The sequence below is a fragment of the Stegostoma tigrinum genome, chromosome 23 (genome assembly GCF_030684315.1).
Source record: "Stegostoma tigrinum isolate sSteTig4 chromosome 23, sSteTig4.hap1, whole genome shotgun sequence".
NCBI lineage: Eukaryota > Metazoa > Chordata > Chondrichthyes > Orectolobiformes > Stegostomatidae > Stegostoma > Stegostoma tigrinum.
Genome location: NC_081376.1, coordinates 1,159,584 through 1,179,866, shown reverse-complemented (window position 1 = coordinate 1,179,866; position 20,283 = coordinate 1,159,584). Strand labels below are relative to the sequence as shown.

Genomic DNA, 20,283 nt, shown 5'->3' with positions numbered 1-20,283 from the left:
GATGAGGGTGGTTGAGGGTGGAGAGATTTTGAAGCTGGTGAAGTCAGTTAATGTGGGGTTCCATAGCCATCTTTATTTTTGACAAAGCAGGATCTCTTAAATTGTCCATGTATGCAGAATTCAGTCTGGTTTATAAAGTTTCAAACATTACATTGACAGTTATTGAAGAGGAAGAAATATGATATCAACCTCAAGTACAGGAGTACTTCCACACAAAGTATAAGTGTATTTAATATAATTCTACATTAGCCACTTAGAACATGGAATAGTATAGTACAGGAACTGGCCTTTGGCCCACCATGTCTGTGCCAACCATGGCGACAGTCTAAACTAATCCCATCTGCTGCATTTGATTTATATCCCTCTATTTTGCAGGTGAGGCAGTAGCAAGAGGTAGACCAGCTAGTGGGAAGGAACCAAGGGATCGGTTAAAGTGTGTTTGCTTTAATGTAAGGAGTATCAGAAATAAAAGTGATGAACTTAGAGCATGGATCAGTACCTGGTGCTATGATGTTGTGGCCATAACAGAGACATGGGTTTCTCATGGGCAGGAATGGTTGCTGGATGTTCCAGGGTTTAGAACATTTAAAAAGAATAGGGAGGGGGGAAAAAGAGGAGGGGGTTGTAGCACTACTAATCAGAGAGGGTATCACAGCTACAGAAGCTTCCATTGTCGAGGAAGATCTGCCTACTGAGTCAGTATGGGTGGAAATTAGGAACAGCAAGGGAGCAGTCACCTCATCAGGGGTTTACTACAGGCCCCCCAATAGCAGCAGGGAGATTGAAGAAAGCATAGGTCGACAGATTTTGGAAAAGTGTGGTCGCAGTAGGGTTGTTGTAATGGGTGACTTTAACTTTCCTAACATTGATTGGAACCTGCTTCGAGCAGAAGATTTGAATGGAGCTGTATTTGTAAGATGTGTTCAGGAGGGTTTCCTAACGCAGTACGTTGACAGGCCGACGAGGGGAGAGGCCATTCTAGACTTGGTGCTCGGAAACGAGCCGGGGCAGGTATCAGATCTTGTGGTGGGAGAGCATTTTGGTGATAGTGACCATAACTGCCTCACATTCTACATAGCTATGGAGAAGGAGAGGATTAGGCAAAATGGGAGGATATTTAATTGGGGAAGAGGAAACTATGACACGATTAGACACGCGTTAGGAAGCATGGACTGGGAGCAATTGTTCCATGGTAAGGGAACTATAGACATGTGGAGACTGTTTAAGGAACAGTTGTTGCGAGTGATGAGTAAATATGTCCCTCTGAGACAGGCAAGAAGGGGTAAGATAAAGGAACCTTGGATGACGAGAGCGGTGGAGCTTCTTGTGAAAAGGAAGAAGGTAGCTTACATAAGGTGGAGGAAGCTAGGGTCAAGTTCAGCTAGAGAGGATTACTCACAGGCAAGGAAGGAGCTCAAAAAAAGGTCTGAGGAGAGCCAGGAGGGGGGCACGAGAAAGGCTTGGCAGAAGGAATCAGGGAAAACACAAAGGCATTTACACTTATGTGCGGAATAAGAGAATGGTCAAAGAAAGAGTAGGGCCAATCAGGGATAGCATAGGGAACTTGTGTGTGGAGTCTGAGGAGGTAGGGGAAGCCCTTAATGAGTTTTTTGCTTCTGTCTTTACGAAAGTAACGAACTTTGTAGTGAATGAAACCTTTGAAGAGCAGGTGTGCATGCTGGAATGGATAGAGATAGAGGAAGCTGATGTGCTGAAAATTTTGTCAACCCTCACAGGCAAGGAAGGAGCTCAAAAAAAGGTCTGAGGAGAGCCAGGAGGGGGGCACGAGAAAGGCTTGGCAGAAGGAATCAGGGAAAACACAAAGGCATTTTACACTTATGTGCGGAATAAGAGAATGGTCAAAGAAAGAGTAGGGCCGATCAGGGATAGCATAGGGAACTTGTGTGTGGAGTCTGAGGAGGTAGGGGAAGCCCTTAATGAGTTTTTTGCTTCTGTCTTTACGAAAGTAACAAACTTTGTAGTGAATGAAACCTTTGAAGAGCAGGTGTGCATGCTGGAATGGATAGAGATAGAGGAAGCTGATGTGCTGAAAATTTTGTCAAACATTAAGATTGACAAGTCGCCAGGCCCGGATCAGATTTGTCCTCGGCTGCTTTGGGAAGCGAGAAATGAAATTGCTTCGCCACTTGTGAAGATCTTTGCATCCTCGCTCTCCACTGGAGTTGTACCTGAGGACTGGAGAGAGGCAAATGCAATTCCTCTCTTCAAGAAAGGAAATAGGGAAATCCCCGGCAATTACAGACCAGTAAGTCTCACGTCTGTCGTCTGCAAGGTGTTAGAAAGGATTCTGAGGGATAGGATTTATGACCATCTGAAGGAGCATGGCTTGATCAAATACAGTCAACCGGGCTTGTGAGGGGTAGGTCATGCCTCACAAACCTCATCGAGTTTTTTGAGGATGTGACTAGAAAAGTTGATGAGGGTCGAGCCGCGGATGTGGTGTATATGGACTTCAGTAAGGCATTTGATAAGGTTCCCCATGGTAGGCTCATTCAGAAGGTCAGGAGGAATGGGATACAGGGGAACTTAGCTGCTTGGATACAGAATTGGCTGGCCAACAGAAGACAGCGAGTGGTAGTAGAAGGAAAATATTCTGCCTGGAAGTCACTGGTGAGTGGGGTTCCACAGGGCTCTGTCCTTGGGCCTCTACTGTTTGTAATTTTTATTAATGACTTGGATGAGGGGATTGAAGGATGGGTCAGCAAGTTTGCAGACGACACAAAGGTCGGAGGTGTCGTTGACAGTATAGAGGGCTGTTGTAGGCTGCAGCGGGACATTGACAGGATGCAGAGATGGGCTGAGAGGTGGCAGATGGAGTTCAACCTGGATAAATGCGAGGTGATGCATTTTGGAAGGTCGAATTTGAAAGCTGAGTACAGGATTAAGGATAGGATTCTTGGCAGTGTGGAGGAACAGAGGGATCTTGGTGTGCAGATACATAGATCCCTTAAAATGGCCACCCAAGTGGACAGGGTTGTTAAGAAAGCATATGGTGTTTTGGCTTTCATTAACAGGGGGATTCAGTTTAAGAGTCGTGAGATCTTGTTGCAGCTCTATAAAACTTTGGTTAGACCGCACTTGGAATACTGCGTCCAGTTCTGGTCGCCGTATTATAGGAAAGATGTGGATGCTTTGGAGAGGGTTCAGAGGAGGTTTATCAGGATGCTGCCTGGACTGGAGGGCTTATCTTATGAAGAGAGTTTGACTGAGCTTGGTCTCTTTTCATTGGAGAAAAGGAGGAGGAGAGGGGACCTAATTGAGGTATACAAGATAATGAGAGGCATAGATAGTGTTGATAGCCAGAGACTATTTCCCAGGGCAGAAATGGCTAGCACGAGGGGTCATAGTTTTAAGCTGGTTGGTGGAAAGTATAGAGGGGATGTCAGAGGCGGGTTCTTTACACAGAGAGTTGTGAGAGCATGGAATGCGTTGCCAGCAGCAGTTGTGGAAGCAAGGTCATTGGGGTCATTTAAGAGACTGCTGGACATGTATATGGTCACAGAAATTTGAGGGTGCACACATGAGGATCAATGGTCGGCACAACATTGTGGGCTGAAAGGCCTGTTCTGTGCTGTACTGTTCTATGTTCTATGTTCTCTGTTCTATTTTCTAACTGTTCATGTATCCATCTAGATGTCACTTAAATGTTGTTATCATATCTGCTTCTACCAACTCCCCTGGTACCTACCCACCTTCTGTATAGAAACTTGCCTTGCACATTAGTGAGGAGGCAATGGCCTAGTGGTATTATCACTAGACTGTTAATCTAGGGACTCAGATAATGTTCTGGGGACCCAGGTTCAAATCCTGCCACAGCAGATGGTGGACTTTGAATTCAATGAGATATCTGGAATTAAGAATCTAAGATGACCATGAGTCAATTGACTGGAAAAATCCATCTGGTTCATTAATGTCCTTGTGGGAAGGAAAATGGCCTACATGTGAATCCAGACCCACAGCAATGTGGTTGACTCTTAACTGCCTTCTGGGCATTAAATGCTGCCTAGCCTCTGACATCCTCATCCCATTAATGAAGAAATCTCCTTAAAACATTTTCTTTCTCACCTTAACTGTACTCCCCCTCATACTCACATTTCCATTCTAGGAAAAAGACTCTGACTATTCGCCCAATCCACACCTCTCATAGTTTTAGTATACCTCTATCAGGTCACCCCTCAGCCCCCGATGCTGTAGTGAAAACAATCCAAGTTTGTTCAATATCTCCTTATTGCTAATACTCTCCAATCCAGGCCACATCCTGGTTAAACACCTTTCTGCACTCTCTCCAATGCATCCTTCATATAGTGCAGTGACCAGAACTGCACACAGTATTCGAAATGTAGCCTAACTAAAGTTTTACACAGCTCCAACACAGCTGGCCACCTTTTATAATCAGTGATAGTAGGAACTTCTGACGCTGGAAAATATGAGATAACATGGTGTGAAGCTGGATGAACACAGCAGGCCAAGCAGCATCAGAGGAGCAGGAAAGTTTGACATTTCAGGTTGAGTCCCTTCTCGACCAAGGAGTTTAGTGGAACTGAGGAACCTTGGAGCTCAGGTGCTCAGTTCTCTGAAAGTAGTCACAGGTAGACAGGGCAGTGAAGAAGGCTTTTAGCAAGCTGGCCTTCATCAGGCAGGGCACTGAGTATAGAAGTTGGGAAGTTACGTTGTAGTTGTACAGGATGTTAGTGAGGTTGCAATTAGAGTGTTCAGTTTTGGTATAGAAAGGATGTTGTTAAACTGGAAAGAATGTAGAAAAAAATTGTAAGGATGTTGCCAGGTCTCAAGGGACTGAGTTTAACGGAGAGGTTGGAAAGCTAGGACCTTTTTTCTTTACAGTGTAGGAGACTGAGGAGAGATCTTACCGAAGTGTATAAGATCATGAGAGGCATGGACAGGGTGAATACACTCAGTCATTATTCCAGGTTTGGGCAGTTGAGGACCAAAGGGTATCAGTTTAAGGTAAGAGGGGAAAGAATACATGGGAACCTGAGCGGCAACTTTTTTACACAGAGGGTGGTACGCATATGAAATAAGCTGCCAGCAGAGGCAGTTAAAGTGGGTACATTAACAACATTTAAAAAGGTTTAGAAGGATATGGGCCAAGTGCAGGGAAATGGGATTAGAGTGGAGAGACATTTTGGTCAGCATGGACCAGTTATGGGCCGAAGGGCCTGTTTCCGTGCTGTAGGACTCAATGACCCGGAATGTCAAACTTTGCTGCTCCTCTGATGCTGCTTGGCCTACTGTGTTCATCAGCTTCACACTGTTTTATAATCAGTGTCATGATTGATGAAGGAAAGCAAATTGTATGCTTTGTTATTACTTTATCCATATGTGTTGCTATTTACAAGGAGTTATGGACTTGCAGCCCAAGATCCCTCTGTATATCAATGCTCCTCAGGGTCCTTCCATTTACTGTATACTTCCCTCTTGCATTTGATCCCCCAAAGTGCATCACCTCACACTTGTCCATTTTAAACTTCATCTGCCATTTCTTCAACCAATTTTCTGGATGATTTATATCCTATGGTATCCTTTGATGCCCTTCCTCACTATCCACAACTCAACCAACTGCCATGTCATCTGCAAACTTACTAATCAACCACCAACATTTTCATCCAAATCATTTATATATATTACAGGTCCCAGCACTGATCTTTGCAGACCAGCACATCACATGTGTTACCAGTCTGAGTAACTATCTTTCATCCCAGCTGTCTGTCCTCTGTTTTACAATTTGCAATCCGTTTTGCTGTTTAGAATCTACACCATAGAATAGCTACAACAGATTATTCAGCTCATTGCATCTGTGCCAGCTGAATGATCTAGCCATCCATTCTAATCCCACCTTCTAGCACCTGGTCCAGATCCTTGCAGGTTCCAGTTTCAGTTGCAGAGCTAGATTCCTTTTAAATGAGTAGAGCGCTTCCGCCAACTTGAGCAGCAAATTCCAGCCACCCACCACCCTCGAGGTGAAAAGGTTTTTCCTCACGTCCCTTCGAAACCTTCTACCAGTCAGCTTGTGCCCCCTGGTAATTGAGCTTTCCTCTAAGGGAAACAGTTTCTTCCAGTTTACTGTATTCATGCCCCTCGCTATTTTGCACTCCTCAATTAAGTCATGTCTCAGACTCCTATGATCTATGGAAAATAACCTTAGCCCAGCAAATCTGTTCTCCTTCTTGCAATTTTAATTCCCTGGCAACATTCTTGTAAATCCCCTTATTTTTCTCTCTAGAACATTTATGTCATTCTTGTAATGTGGCTGACCTGAACTTGCATACAACTCCAACTGTGGCCTAAATAGTGTCTTCTTTAGTTCCAGCATTATATCCCTGTTTTTCACAAGGAAGGAAAGCAGCTCATATTCTTTACCACCTTTACCTTCTTAACTACCTGCCCTGAAAACTTCAAAGATTTGTGGACATGCATTTCAAGGTCTCTCACTTCCTTTACCCCTCTCAAGATCCTCCCATTTATTGAACCTTCCCCTGCAACCGCAGGAAATGCTACATTTGCCTCCACACCTCCTCCCTCACCCCCATCCCAGGCCCCAAGATGACTTTCCATATGAAGCAGATGTTCACCTGCAGATCTGCCAATGTAGTATACTGTATCCACTGTACCCGGTGTGGCTTCCTCTACATTGGGGAAACCAAGCGGAGGCTTGGGGACCGCTTTACAGAACACCTCCGCTCAGTTCGCAACAAACAACTGCACCTCCCAGTCGCGAACCATTCTAACTACCCCTCTCATTCCTCAGATGACATGTCCATCATGGGCCTCCTGAAGTGCCACAATGATGTCACCCGAAGGTTGCAGGAACAGCAACTCATATTCCGCTTGGGAACTCTGCAGCCCAATGGTATCAATGTGGACTACACAAGCTTCAAAATCTGTCCCTCCCCCACTGCATCCCAAAACCAGCCCAGCTCGTCCCTTCCACCCACTGCATCACAAAACCAGCCCAGCTCGTCCCCTTCCTAACCCGTTCTTCCGCTCACCTATCCCCTCCTCCCACCTCAAGCCGCACCTCCATTTCCCACCTACCAACCTCATCCCGCCTCCTTGACCTGTCTATCCTCCCTGGACTGACCTATCCCCTCCCCACCTATACTCTCCTCTCCACCTATCTTCTTCTCTATCTATCTTCAGTCTGCATCCCCCTCTCTCCCTATTTATTCCAGTTCCCTCCCCCCATCCCCCTCTCTGATGAAGGGTCTAGGCCCGAAACGTCAGCTTTTGTGCTCCTGAGATGCTGCTTGGCCTGCTGTGTTCATCCAGCCTCACATTTTATCATCTTGATATCTTTCTGCAGTTGACAGTCACCTTCTTCACTATCAACTACCCAGTCAATTTTTGTGTTGTTTGCAAGATTTCCAATTGGGCCTCCCACATGTCAGACTAAATCAGTAACATAAACGACAAACTGCAAGATACCCAACATTGAAATGTAGGAACACAGAAAATAAGAGCAGGAGTAAGCCATGTAGCACTTTGAGATTCCTTTGCTATTCATAATTATCATCGCGAGCATCCAACTCAATGGCTTGTTCCTGCTTTATTCCCATATCCATCGATACTTTCAGTCCAAAGCGCTGTATCCAACACCTTCTTGAAAACATGCAATGTTTTGTCCTTGATCATATCCACCGACTTGCCCTCATCAAGTCTATGAGTTACATCATCAAAGAATTCCAGTTGCTTTGTTGAGCAAGAATTCCCCATTGTAAATTCATGTTTACTTTATCCAATCCTGCCAGTGTATTTCAAATGCACTATTCAAATTACCCACTAACAAGTCAGACTCACTGGTCGATAATTGATGGTTTTCTCTCTGCCTCCTTTCTTGGACTGAGTGTTACATTAGCTACCCTCCAATCTGTAGGAACTGTTCCAGAGGCTACAGAATATTAGAAGATGTCTAACAATGCCACTTCCTTAAATACTCTGAGATGGAGGTTATCAGTGTTCAGTTCCATCCATTTTCCAATACCTTTCTCCTACTAATACTGATTTCCTTTAGTTCCTCACTTTCACTAAACACTGGATTCCTATTGAGCCTTTTAGAACTCTAAATGGAAACTGCTTTCCATTCGCTAAAACATTCATCTGCGATCACCCTTTGTTTCCTGTGACTGATCCACATTCTAGCTTACCACGTTCCCCTGGAGCTCATAAACTTTAATATTTCTGACCAGTTTATCATGCAGGACCTTGACAGATGCATTAATGAAATCCATGTAACAACATCCATTGCACTACCATTCAACCTTTCTTGTCGCTTCCTCAAATAATTCAATTACATTAGTAAGACACAACCTTCCCTTAGCTAAATCATGCTGATTATTCCTGATTAATCCACAGTCAATTCTATCTGTCAATGTCAATTTCAGTTACTTGCCCACCACTGGTTGGTTTATTCCTCTTCCTCTTTTTGAATAATGGTATAATGATGTTTGGAAATGAACCACAGAGCATGTATTTCATTGCTGACTTTCTTTAACGGACTAGGGAGGATGCAATTCATCTGGTCCTGGTGATTAATGAAGTTGAGTACTTTCAATACTTCTCGTCTCATGATGCTTATTTTATTTCACACTCCTCCTCTTTAACTAGGCTGACTGTATCAGCCATCTCCTTAACTAAGTTAGAGAGAATTTTCATTTAAAACCTTGCCCACCACTTTTCTGTCCATGCACAAGTTACCAGGCAGGTCTCTTTCCTTAGTCATCCTTTTGCTCTTAATCTACTTACAGGGCATGGTTGGATTTTGCTTCATTTTACGAGCAAATATCTTTTTATGTCTGCTCTTTGCTTTTCTAATTTCCTTTTTCACTTCACCCTTCACTTTCTTTATCCTTCTAAGTTTTCTGAGCTATTACTGTTTTTGAGGATTGTCATGAGATTTATCTGATCCTGTGTACTTCTGGATAACAATGAGTCTATATATTTGGCGGAATCACTCTTTTACTCCAGTGTGCCCATTTAATCTTGCTTTTGGATGGCTTCCACTGATTTGCCGCTGACTTTCCTTCAAGTAGCTATCATCAGTCTACTTATGCCTGATCACCTCTCATTTGTAAAGTTACTCTTCCCAGGTTTAGAACTTTTGCTTATGAGCTGTCTGTCACTTTCCATAATGATGCCTATTCTAACTACTTGATCACTGCTTACAAAATGGTCACCCACTGATATTTTATCCAATTGCCGGCAACTTTTCAAAAGATTAAATCTATAAATCTAGAAACACTCTAGTTAAATTTGTAACCTGCTGGCTAAAAAAGGTTGCTTTGCATGTAGTTCAAGAATTTCGAGCCCTCTGTGCTTTTCCCACTGTTTATGTCCCAGTTAAATATTTCTAAGTATTATTCTCCCATTATTTTTGTACACAGAAAATTGCCTTCATGTTTGATCCTCTAATCTTCTCCCACTGCTTGGGTGTCTATTTTAAACACTTCTTTACTTTCTGAACTCAACTCTTAAAACTCATTTGATATTTCATTTAGTCTATCATTGCTGCTCAACAGCTGTGATTGATTACATCACCCAACTTTTTAACCTCTCTCCATCCTGCCTCAAAACACTATATCCAGGGATGTTGAGCTGCATCTTGGCCTGTTTTTAAACTATGTTTCTGAAAGTGTTAAGTGAGCACTTTAGCCATACAGTCAGTAATCAGTAAAGCACGTAGAAACTACATATGTAGAGAGAAATGAATAATGAACAAGGCAGAGATAATGGGAACTGCAGATGCTGGAGATTCCAAGATAATAAAATGTGAGGCTGGATGAACACAGCAGGCCAAGCAGCATCTCAGGAGCACAAAAGCTGACGTTTCGGGCCTAGACCCTTCATCAGAGCTCTGATGAAGGGTCTAGGCCCGAAACGTCAGCTTTTGTGCTCCTGAGATGCTGCTTGGCCTGCTGTGTTCATCCAGCCTCACATTTTATTTTCAATGAACAAGGCATTTGGGTTTTTAAGGCTAGCAGCTGGAAGCCATGCTATTAGAAAGCTTGAGTGAAAGAGCAGACTATGAAAGACAATGGAAAACCACAATAATATGGATTACATGGATACTAAAATGTGGAAATTAGCCAATGTATGCTGTAATCTGTGTTAAAGCTTGAAGATATTCTGTAACACGGCTGAGTGAGTTTTAACTTCAGTGTTAAAGTTTCCTCTCTGGACATGCGCATAAAATAAGTTATTGTTATCTGTTTTCTTGAAGTACTCTATCAATTTGTTAAGTACACCAACAATATTTCCATTTTAGCAATGACATCATGCCAGTCATGTGCCTGTGTGTTCATTTTATTGCCTTCATTACAATCTCTGCATTTAAATAGATACCTATTAAACTACCAGTTTTAGGTGCTGTGCATTTTTTAACCTCTGCTTCTTCTGTCTTTCAGAATCACTTGTTAAGTTTCTGACTTTACCTTCAGCTTTCCAACCCCTGATAATCTAGTTTAAACCCTCCCCAGTTACACTAGCAGGTCCTCTTCGGGTGTAGACCGTCCAGCTCACGCAAGTTCCAACTTTCCCAAAACCAATGCTCTGGAATCTGATGACCACCCTCCTATCCTTACTTTCCAGCCTTGCAGTTCAATCCTCAATTCTACTCCTTCTATGGTCAATAGCACATTGCGCTGGCAATAATCCTCAGACTCCGTTCCTTTCAAATCTTCTGAAACTTCCTGAAATCCTCATCCCACTCAGTCCTTTTTTTGTAATCCCATAAATATACTTTATTCAAAAATATATACTTTTATTTCAAAAGCATACTTCATTGCCAAAAATATCTTTTCATACATACATAATCACAAATGCAGTTTGGTTCTGTACAGTAGCATGTGAAGAAAACAAATGTTGGAGTTTGGCTCTATCCAACAAAGAAACCAAAGGTCTTCCCTGGACTGACCTATCCCCTCCCTACCTCCCCACCTATACTCTCTCCACCTATCTTCTTTTCTCTCCATCTTCGGTCCGCCTCCCCCTCTCTCCCTATTTATTCCAGAACCCTCACCCCATCCCCCTCTCTGATGAAGGGTCTAGGCCCGAAACGTCAGCTTTTGTGCTCCTGAGATGCTGCTTGGCCTGCTGTGTTCATCCAGCCTCATATTTTATTATCAAAGAAACCAAAGTCATGTCTTACTTGTGAAGGATTATATTTACACATATCTGAGGTACTGCAAGGGTTCCATACCTGAATAGACCCTCATTTAACTTTGGCAGAAATTACCTCATCTTTCCCCGCTATGCCTGAGCAGCATCTGCCCCAAACTTTAATCTGTCTCTCAGCACCTTGGAATGTGCCGGTCTGCAACATTCGGTCAAGTTAACACCTTGCTCTGGAAGACCAACAAGTTTTGGGTAGACAAAAGAGCATCTTTCACTGAGCTGATGGTCCTCCAGGTGTAGTGATGTTTGTCCCAGTGTGCTTCCTAGGGAACAGATCGCACAGCACAGAGTCTTGTGTCATGAAGCTGCCCTGAATGGACCTTGACAAGAATCACTGCATCTTTCTCCACACTTCCTTTGTAAAGGCACATTCCAGCAAGACATGTGTGACAATTTCATCCCCCACACTCATACCAACCTCCCACCCTGCCACCCCCACCGCCGCAGCTGCTTTGAAGGCAGCGTGTGGTGATGCAGACAGACTGGGCCTTCAAGAAAGACCACACAGGTCCCTTCTCACCACTAACCAGGTAATCTTTACATACACACTGTTACTTACTGAAATCATCACTTCTATTGTGAACCACAATCTCTAACTGATCACCCTAGCCAGCAGCCACTCCAAATTAATACACCATCCTGGAGTCACTGTAACAGAAATGTCCGTCAGATCCTTCAATGATGGATTACCCTATCATTATTGTCCTATTCCTCCGCTCAACTTTCACACACACTTGGAGGGCCAGGTGTGGTCTCCGTTTAATGCTTCATCATAAAACTGATACCTCAGCCAATGCTGTACTCCTTCACTGCTGCATTAGTTTGTCTCATAATAAATCACATCATCTGTCACCATTGACCAAAGTAAATTCTTACCAGTTGCGTCCAAATCCTTCTCCAATTCTTGGAGACCCTCTCGAAATTCCTGAACCACCTGTCTGATTCCAGGCACTATATGCTGTACTGTAATAGCTGAAAATCGAGGTAGCCCTTTATTATCGAGCAATGGGTTTGCTTCTCTTCTTTGCACTTCTGCTGTTGTGGAATATCTGTCAATATGTAAGTGATAAAATAGCCAGCAGAGAACAATAATTGTGTCATTTCCAGCAGGCCCATACAGACAAAATACAGCTATTGAATCTTTTCATTCCTAAGCAGATAAACATTATTAATGAGGACTTGGAATGCAAGGACAATAGATATTTGATTACTCTAGGTCAAGTCGGCATAAGGAGGGAGGAAGTGTCCAAAAGGCATTAAGGTGGACAAGTCCCCAGGTCCGGATGGGATGTATCCCAGGTTATTGAGGGAAGCGAGAGCGGAAATAGCCGGGGCCTTGACAGATATCTTTGCAGCATCCTTAAACACGCGTGAGGTCCCGGAAGACTGGAGAATTGCTAATTTTGTCCCCTTGCTTACAAAGGGTAGTTCGGATAATCCAGGTAATAATCGACCGGTGGACCTGAAGTCAGTGGTAGGGAAGCTGCGGGAGAAGACACTGAGGGATAGGATCTACTCCCATTTTGAAGAAAATGGGCTTATCAGTGATAGGCAACATGGTTTTGTGCAGGGAAAGTCATGTCTTACCAACTTAATAGAATGTTTTGAGGGTGTGGCAAAGTTGATTGATGAGTGAAAGGCTGTGGATGTCATATACATGGATATCAATAAAGCCTGGCAGGCTGATGGAGAAAGTGAAGTCGCATGGGGTCCAGGGCGTGCCAGCTAGATCGATAAAAAAAACTGGCTAGGCATCAGGAGACAGAGAGTAGTAGTGGAAGGAGGTTTCTTAAATTGAAGATCTGTGACCAGTGGGTGTTCAACAGGGATCTGTGCTGGGACCACTGTTGTTTGTGATATATGTAAATGATTTGGAGGAAGGTGTAGGTGTCTAATTAGCTAGTTTGCAGCTGACACGAAGATTGGTGGAGTAGCAGATAGTGAAGGGGACTGTCAGAAATTACAGCAGAATGTAGATAGCTTGGAAAGTTGGGCAGATAAATAGCAGATGGAGTTCAATCCGGGCAATTGCGAGGTGATGCATTTTGGAAGATCTAATTCACTAGCAAACTATACAGTAAATGGAAAAGTCCTGGGGAAAACTGATGCTCAGAGAGATCCGGGTGTTCAGGTCCATTGTTCCCTGAAGGTGACAACGCAGGTCAATAGGGTGGTCAAAAAGGCATATGGCCTGCTTTCCTTCATCGGACGGGAAATTGAGCACAAGAGTTGGCAGGTCATGTTACAGTTGTATAAGACTTTGGTTTGGCCATATTTAGAGTGCTGCACACAGTTCTGGTCACCACATTACCAAAAGGATGTGGATGCTTTGAAGAGGGTGCAGAAGAGGTTCACCAGGATGTTGCCTGGTATGGAGGGTGCTAGCTATGAAGAGAGGTTGAGTAGATTGGGATTATTTTCATTAGAAAGATGGAGTTTGAGGGGGTTCCTGATCGTGGACTACAAAATCATGAGGGGTATAGACAAGGTGGATAGCAAGAAGCTTTTTCCCAGAGTTGGGGGCTCAATTACTAGGGAGATATGCATTGAAAGTTCTTTACGCAGAGGGTGGTGGGTGCCTGGAATGCATTGCCAGCGGAGGTGGTAGACGCAGACACGATAGTGTCTTTTAAGATGCATCTGGGCAGGTACATGGCTAGGCAGGGAGCAAAGGGATACATACCCTTAGAAAATAGATGACAGATTTTGACAGAGGGTCCAGATTGGTGCAGGCTTGGATGGCCGAAGGGTCTGTTCCTGTGGTAATTTTCTTTGTTCTTAATCGAAATATGTAGAAAACAAACCTTGGAAATGCGGTGAACAGTGGAGAGGAAAGTTGCAGAGATTGGAAGGTCTCAGGTTAGTAAAATGGGCTGGGGTCTGGCAATTGAAATTTGAAATGTGAACTCATACATTTTTATCAGAAGAATGAAGAACAGTGAATTGAACTGGATGCTGCACGTACAAAAGGATGCAGGATCAGAGACGGCTGAGGCTGTGCACTTACAAATCTTTAATAATATGGCTGTTAAAAAAAGTTTGGACTGGAACTTTGTCAAGGCAAGAGTTACAGTCATAGAGTCATACAGCACAAAAACAGACCGGTCAGTCCAACCTGTCTGTCCCAACCAAGTTTCTTGAACTAAACTAGTCCCACCTGAATGCGTTTGCCCTATATCCCTCCAAACCTTTCCTATTCACATACCCGTCCAAATATCTTTTAAATGTAACTGCACCAGCATCTACTACTTCCTTTGGCAGTTCATTCCACATTCAAATCAACTTCTGGGTGAAGAAGTTGCCCCTCGAGTCCCTTTTAAATCTTTCTCATCTCACCTTAAAAATAAGGCCCCTAGTTTTGAACTCACAGACCCAAGGGAAAAGACTTTGATGATGAGGAAAGTGTTTAATTGGGAAGGAAGGTGATGGTTGGCTACCTTCCCATCTCTGCTATGGAAGGCTTGTGAATGGCCTTTTCAGATAACTGAGATCCTAAAGTGGGCAATTAATGCTTGCTTTAGGTCTGAATCCCACTTACCAGAATGTGGAACCTATCATGAAGAAAGCCCGAGCAGAAAAGTGTGTGTGCATGGGCGTGGGTGCATGTAGGTTCCTTCATTGTCAGGCACTCAATGGCCAATTGAGAAAGCTGGCACCAGGAAGGCAGTGGGAATATTGGGGGCGGGGGGGTGGTGAAGCCAAACTTCTGCTTGGAAGCACTTCCCCAACAATTGATATGAGCTCATTTCCCCTTCCTCCATGACAAGAATAACAAATCCCAATACTTCCCTGTGGCTTGGCTCACTCAGCAATGCTTGACCTTGGGTTGGGGCATTACTGACTATTGATTTCCCAATGGTGCTACTGATCAAACATTGCTGCCAGTCTCTGATTGGCTGGCAGGTCTCGGGGGGGGCAGGGTCCCCAGGGTTCTTGGTTCAGAGAATTCTCCACTAAAATGTAAAGGACCATCAGTGCCCAGATAAGTGACTGGTCACTTCCACCACGTGACGAGATTAAAGCTCATTCACTTACACAAAGTTAAAATCAGTCCCAATATTGCTTCCTTTATGTGACAAATCAATAAACAGAGGTCACATAATGAAGAGAATTGGCAGAACGAAAATGGAAGTTGAGGGGATATTATTTTATTATTTTATAATCTGGGAGGCACTTCCTGAAAAAGACAGTGGAAGTAGATTCGATAATAACATTCAAAAGGGAGATGGGTATATCCTTGAAAGGAGTCTTTATCGGCTAGTGGGCCTAACTGAACAACTCTTTCAGTTATAGGGCAGAAATGAGTTTAAACATTGACATGTCTATCATCAAAACTGTTATAAAATCTAGGCCATTATAAGATCCCAAACTCCAGTGAGAGCGTTTAAAATGACACTGAGTTCTTGGTTCTCGGACTTTCGTGCTGCTCATCAAAAATGAAGGTGAGACTATTGAGGAAAGCAAGGAATTAAGTTAGAGTAGTTCTAGATAGTGACTATGAGCTTGGTGAGAACACAGGAGATGGTTGTTGTTTGGAACTTTTCTCCCACATCATTGTCAAAGGAGCCCAGGTTCCATGTACCATCATATTGCTTTATTGACTACTGCCCAGTATTAATTTCCGATATGTTGCTTGCTCTACAACAAGCTCCACTATTTCACAAACATGTTAATGTTTTATTTCAAAAGTTAAATACAAGGTAGAACAGAATACCTTTCTAAAGATGTGAACATCCACTTGCAGAGTAAGAGGAACATCAGCGTTTGCAGACACCAGCTGCATGAAATGAAATACATCCCAATGGCCTTAGATAATATTTGATTCCTATCACTGTTTGTTGAAAAGCAAACTATTTTATAACAGCCTTTTACGTAAATAAATTTCTAAAAATCATGATACATACAGCTGGCCTCCAGTATATGAGTGTTACTTTTTATTATTAGTGAAACAAAAGTCATTAAACAAAGCACAGTTCTTGATGGTTGCATTCCGGAACCTATCACAATTTAAAAGGTTACCACATTGACATGAGTTGAGGTCATTATCAATTGTGAATTGTTACATCACATTTTTCATAATTTGCTTTCTGTACGGAACACTTTTCAGAATGGAGACCATGTGTCCTGGAGTATGAGGTATGTCAGAGGCTTTGATAGAAACGATACTGTGGGGGATGTGGGACATATCAATGATCTGGAGGTGCTGATGTTGGACTGGGCTGGGCGGTCAGAAGTCACATGACACTAGGTTATAGTCTAACAGGTTTGTTTGAAATCAAAAGCTTTTGGTGCACTGCTCCTTCATCAGGTGAACCACTCAAGGAGCAGCTCTGAGAAAGCTTGTCCTTTCAAATAAGCCTGTTAGACTATATACCCTGCTGTTGTGTGACTTTGGATATATCAGTGTCCAGCTCAGTAGGCAGTATATTAGACTATTAAAGTAAAAATTCTGTAGAAAATAAGTGATGCAGTGAGAAATATGGAACATGTCAGTGAGTGATAAGTTTTTTTTATTCATTCACGAGATGTGAACATCACTGACTGGCCAGGATTTATTGGATGAACCCAGTTGCTCTTGAGAAGGTGGTGGGAGTTGCCTTCCTGAACTGCTGTTTGTTGACCCACAATGTCCTTAGGGCAGGAATTCCAGGATTTTGACCCAGCAATACTGAAGGAACAGCAATGTATTTCCAAGTTAGGTGGCAAGTGGCTTGGAGGGTAACTTGTAGGTGGTGGCGCTCCCATGTATTTGCCCATGTTTCCCATGTACCTTTGTCCTTCAAGACAAAAGTGGCTGTGGGTTTGGAAGGTGCTGTCTAAGGATTTTTGGTGAATTTCTGCACTGCATCTTGTAGATAGTACACACTACTGCTACTGAGCATTGATGGTGAGGGGAGTCAATGCTTGTGGATGTGGTACCAATCAAACAGACTGCTTTGTCCTGGATGGTGCAAGCTTCTTGAATGTTGTTGGGGCTGCACTCATCCACATAAATGGGGAGTATTCCATCACACTCCTGTCTTGTGTCTTGTTGAGGGTGGACAGTTATGGGGAGTCAGGAGGTGAGTTACTTCCCACATTATTCCTAGCCTCTCAGCTGCTTTTGTGGCCACTGTGTTTATGTGGTGAGTCCAGCTGATTTTCTGGTCAATGGTAACCCTAAGGATGTTGATAGTGGGGGATTCAGTGATGGTAACACCACTGAATGTTAAGTGACAGTGGTTAGATTATCTCTTATTGGAGATGGTCATTGCCGGGCATTTGTGTGGCACAAACATTACTTGCTATTTGTCAGCTTAAGCTTGGATATTGCCCAGATCTAGGTGCATTTGTACATAAGCTGTTTCAGTATCTAAGGAGTCATCAATACTGCTGAACATTGTATAAAATCTTCAATGAACATCCCGACTTCTGATCTTACGATAAAAGCAGGGTCATTGATGAAGCAGCTGAAGATGGTTGGGCTGAGGACACTACCCACAGGAACTCCTGCAGAGATGTCCTGGAGCTGAGATGACTGACCTCTAACAGCCATGAACACCTTCCTACGTGTCAGTTATGATTGCAAACAGCAGTTTGCCCTGATTCCCATTGAATTCAGCTAGGGCTTCTTGATGCCAGACTCAGTCAAATGTAGCTTTGATGTCAAGGGTTGTCACTCTCACCTAACCTCTAGAATTCAGCTCTTTCATCTATGTTTAAACTAAGTCTGTAATGATGTCAGGAGCTGAGTGGCCCTGGCAGAACCCAAACCAGGAGTCACTGAGCAAGCTCTTGCTCTGCAAATGCTGCTTGATAGCACTGTTAATGATACCTTCCATCACTTCAATGATGATTGTGAGTAGATTATAGGATGGTAATTAGTCGGGTTGGATTTGGTTTACTTTTTACATAAAAGACATACCTGGACAATTTTCCACATGGTCGGGTAGGTGCCAGTGTTGCAACTGTACTGGAAGAGCTTGACTAGAGGTGCAGGATGTTTGCAATTTGTAGTACTATTGCTAGAATGTAATCAGGCCCCATAGCCTTTGCAGTATCCAGTGCCTTCAACCATTTTTTGATATAACATGGAATGAATTGATTTGGCTGAAGATTGGTATCTGTAATGCTGGGAATCACTGGAAGACGCTGAGATGGATCATCCAATTAGCACTTCTGGCTGAGGATTACTACAAATGCTTCAGCTTTATCTTTTGCACTGCGTGGCTCTTCCATTATTGAGGATGGAGATATTTATGAAGCCTCCTCCTCCAGTGAGCTGTTTAATTGTTCACCACCATTCATAGCTAGATGTGGTAGGATTGCAGAGTTTACATCTGAACTGTTGGTTGTGGGATTGTTTAGCTCTATCATTCAGTACATAATATGTACTGAAACGAATACTATGAAAAGTTTATTCGTCACCACTTACATTGCCATCTTAGTTACAAAGAGTTCAGCAGAGAGACTTTACTGAGGAGCATTCTGGGCAAAGGCAGCTTAGTCATCACGAGTGGACAGCAAGTGAAGAAAAATCCCTCTCGGTGATAAGCAGAACAGTATCCAGAGATGGGTGGCAGAGAGACTTTGTTGAGGAACATTCTGGATGAGGTTCGCTTAGTTACCATGACTGGGTAGCAGTTTGAGGAGGAAACCTGAGTCAAGGAACGGTAATCCCCAAACATTACATTACAGTAGTGTTTCCATTCTTTCCTCCTCCGCTAACAAAAAAAAGGGCAAGGGGAAAGAGGGAGAAGGGGAGAGAGAGGCTATTAGGATGTTTGTTGTAGCCCAGAAGGTACCTGGTTTGTTGTAAAGATTGCATTGTAATTTAAGTAACTAGTTAATTGAAAATTACCAACAAAATAGTTGGAGAGGGGCTGCTGTGTGGTGGAAGTGCTGCAGGTTTGTAAAAGTTCAGGCTTAGGTGAATACTGGGCTTCAGGAAGGCGAACAAGGTAATGGCAAGGTAGGATATATTTTATCTTTCTTAGTGTAAAGGAGCAGAGACGGAAGCTAGGGTAGTGGTGTGCTGATCTTGCGAAGATTAGGAAGCATTCTGCTGTCCCTACAGGAAGTGCGATCAGCTCTAGCTCCTCACATATCACATTGTGCAGTTGGATACAGAGGAGCACATGGGGGCAGATGAGAGTGATAGACACTAGTTACAGGGAGATGGTCACACCATAAAGCCAGGTAGATGGGTGACTGCCAGAAAAGGCAGGCAGATAATGCAGGAGTTTATTGTGGCTATTTCCCTCTCCAACAGGTATACATTTTGGACTGTTAGGAGCATAGCCTCTCAGAGGAGATTAACAGCAGCAGCCAGGCTTACAACATCACAACTGGCTCTATTGTAGAACAAGGACCGGCAAAGTTTAAGCGTGCATAATGGTAGGAGACTCGTCAGTAAGAAACACAGGTATGCATTTCTGTGGCTGTGTTCAGAACCCCAGGATGCTGTGTTGTCTCCCTGGTGCCAGGGTCAAGGATGCCTCTGAGCAGCTGCTTGAAATGCTTAAGGGGTAGGGTGAGCAGCCAGGGGTCATTGTGCACATTGTGTACAACATAAGTAGAAAGAGGGGTGAGGTCCTGCAGAATGAGTACAGGGAATTAGGAAAGAGGCTGAAAAGATTACTAACAGTGCCACATGCTAGTAAGGCAAGAAACAGAAAGATAGGACAGATGAATGCACAGCTATTAGAGGTAAGGCAGATGAGCTTAGAGCCTGGATCAGTAATTGGGACTACGACATTGCAGCCGTTACAGAGATTTGGTTGAGACAGGGACAAGACTGGCTGCTCATTGTTCCAGGGTTTTGTTGTTTTAGATGTGATAGAGAGGAAGGTACAAGAGGTGGAGGAGTTGTATTACTAATCAGGGAGTACGTCACAGCTGCAATCACTTGTGACCTTTCCTTTTGTTGCCTTTGCTGGCAAGGACTGTATCCTGTGAAATAAAGAAAAAGAAACAACTACTTGTGTAACAGATATACCGTTTGAATTTCAGGGTGCAAAGATGTGTAACATGCAGAATGGTCAGTGTGACTGCAGTATAAAATTGGAGGTGAACGATGGGTTTAGCAGCTTAATA

General features: G+C 43.4%; 1 protein-coding gene across 3 annotated transcripts in view; it reads right to left on the bottom strand.

The window, feature by feature from the left end:
- brat1 (BRCA1-associated ATM activator 1) overlaps window positions 1-20,283 on the bottom strand; it is a 104,636-nt gene that overhangs the window by 10,840 nt on the left and 73,513 nt on the right. Inside the window, exons 17-18 of one of the 3 annotated variants that reach the window (XM_059653882.1) lie at window positions 15,923-15,985; window positions 12,085-12,257 (exon numbers count right to left, since the gene is read on the bottom strand). In XM_059653882.1, coding sequence (XP_059509865.1) covers window positions 12,085-12,257; window positions 15,923-15,985 — 236 coding nt within the window. Of the gene's footprint in view, window positions 1-12,084; window positions 12,258-15,922; window positions 15,986-16,127; window positions 20,140-20,283 lie in introns of those variants that run through there. The other 2 variants (XM_059653883.1, XM_059653884.1) reach the window with 2 other exon arrangements.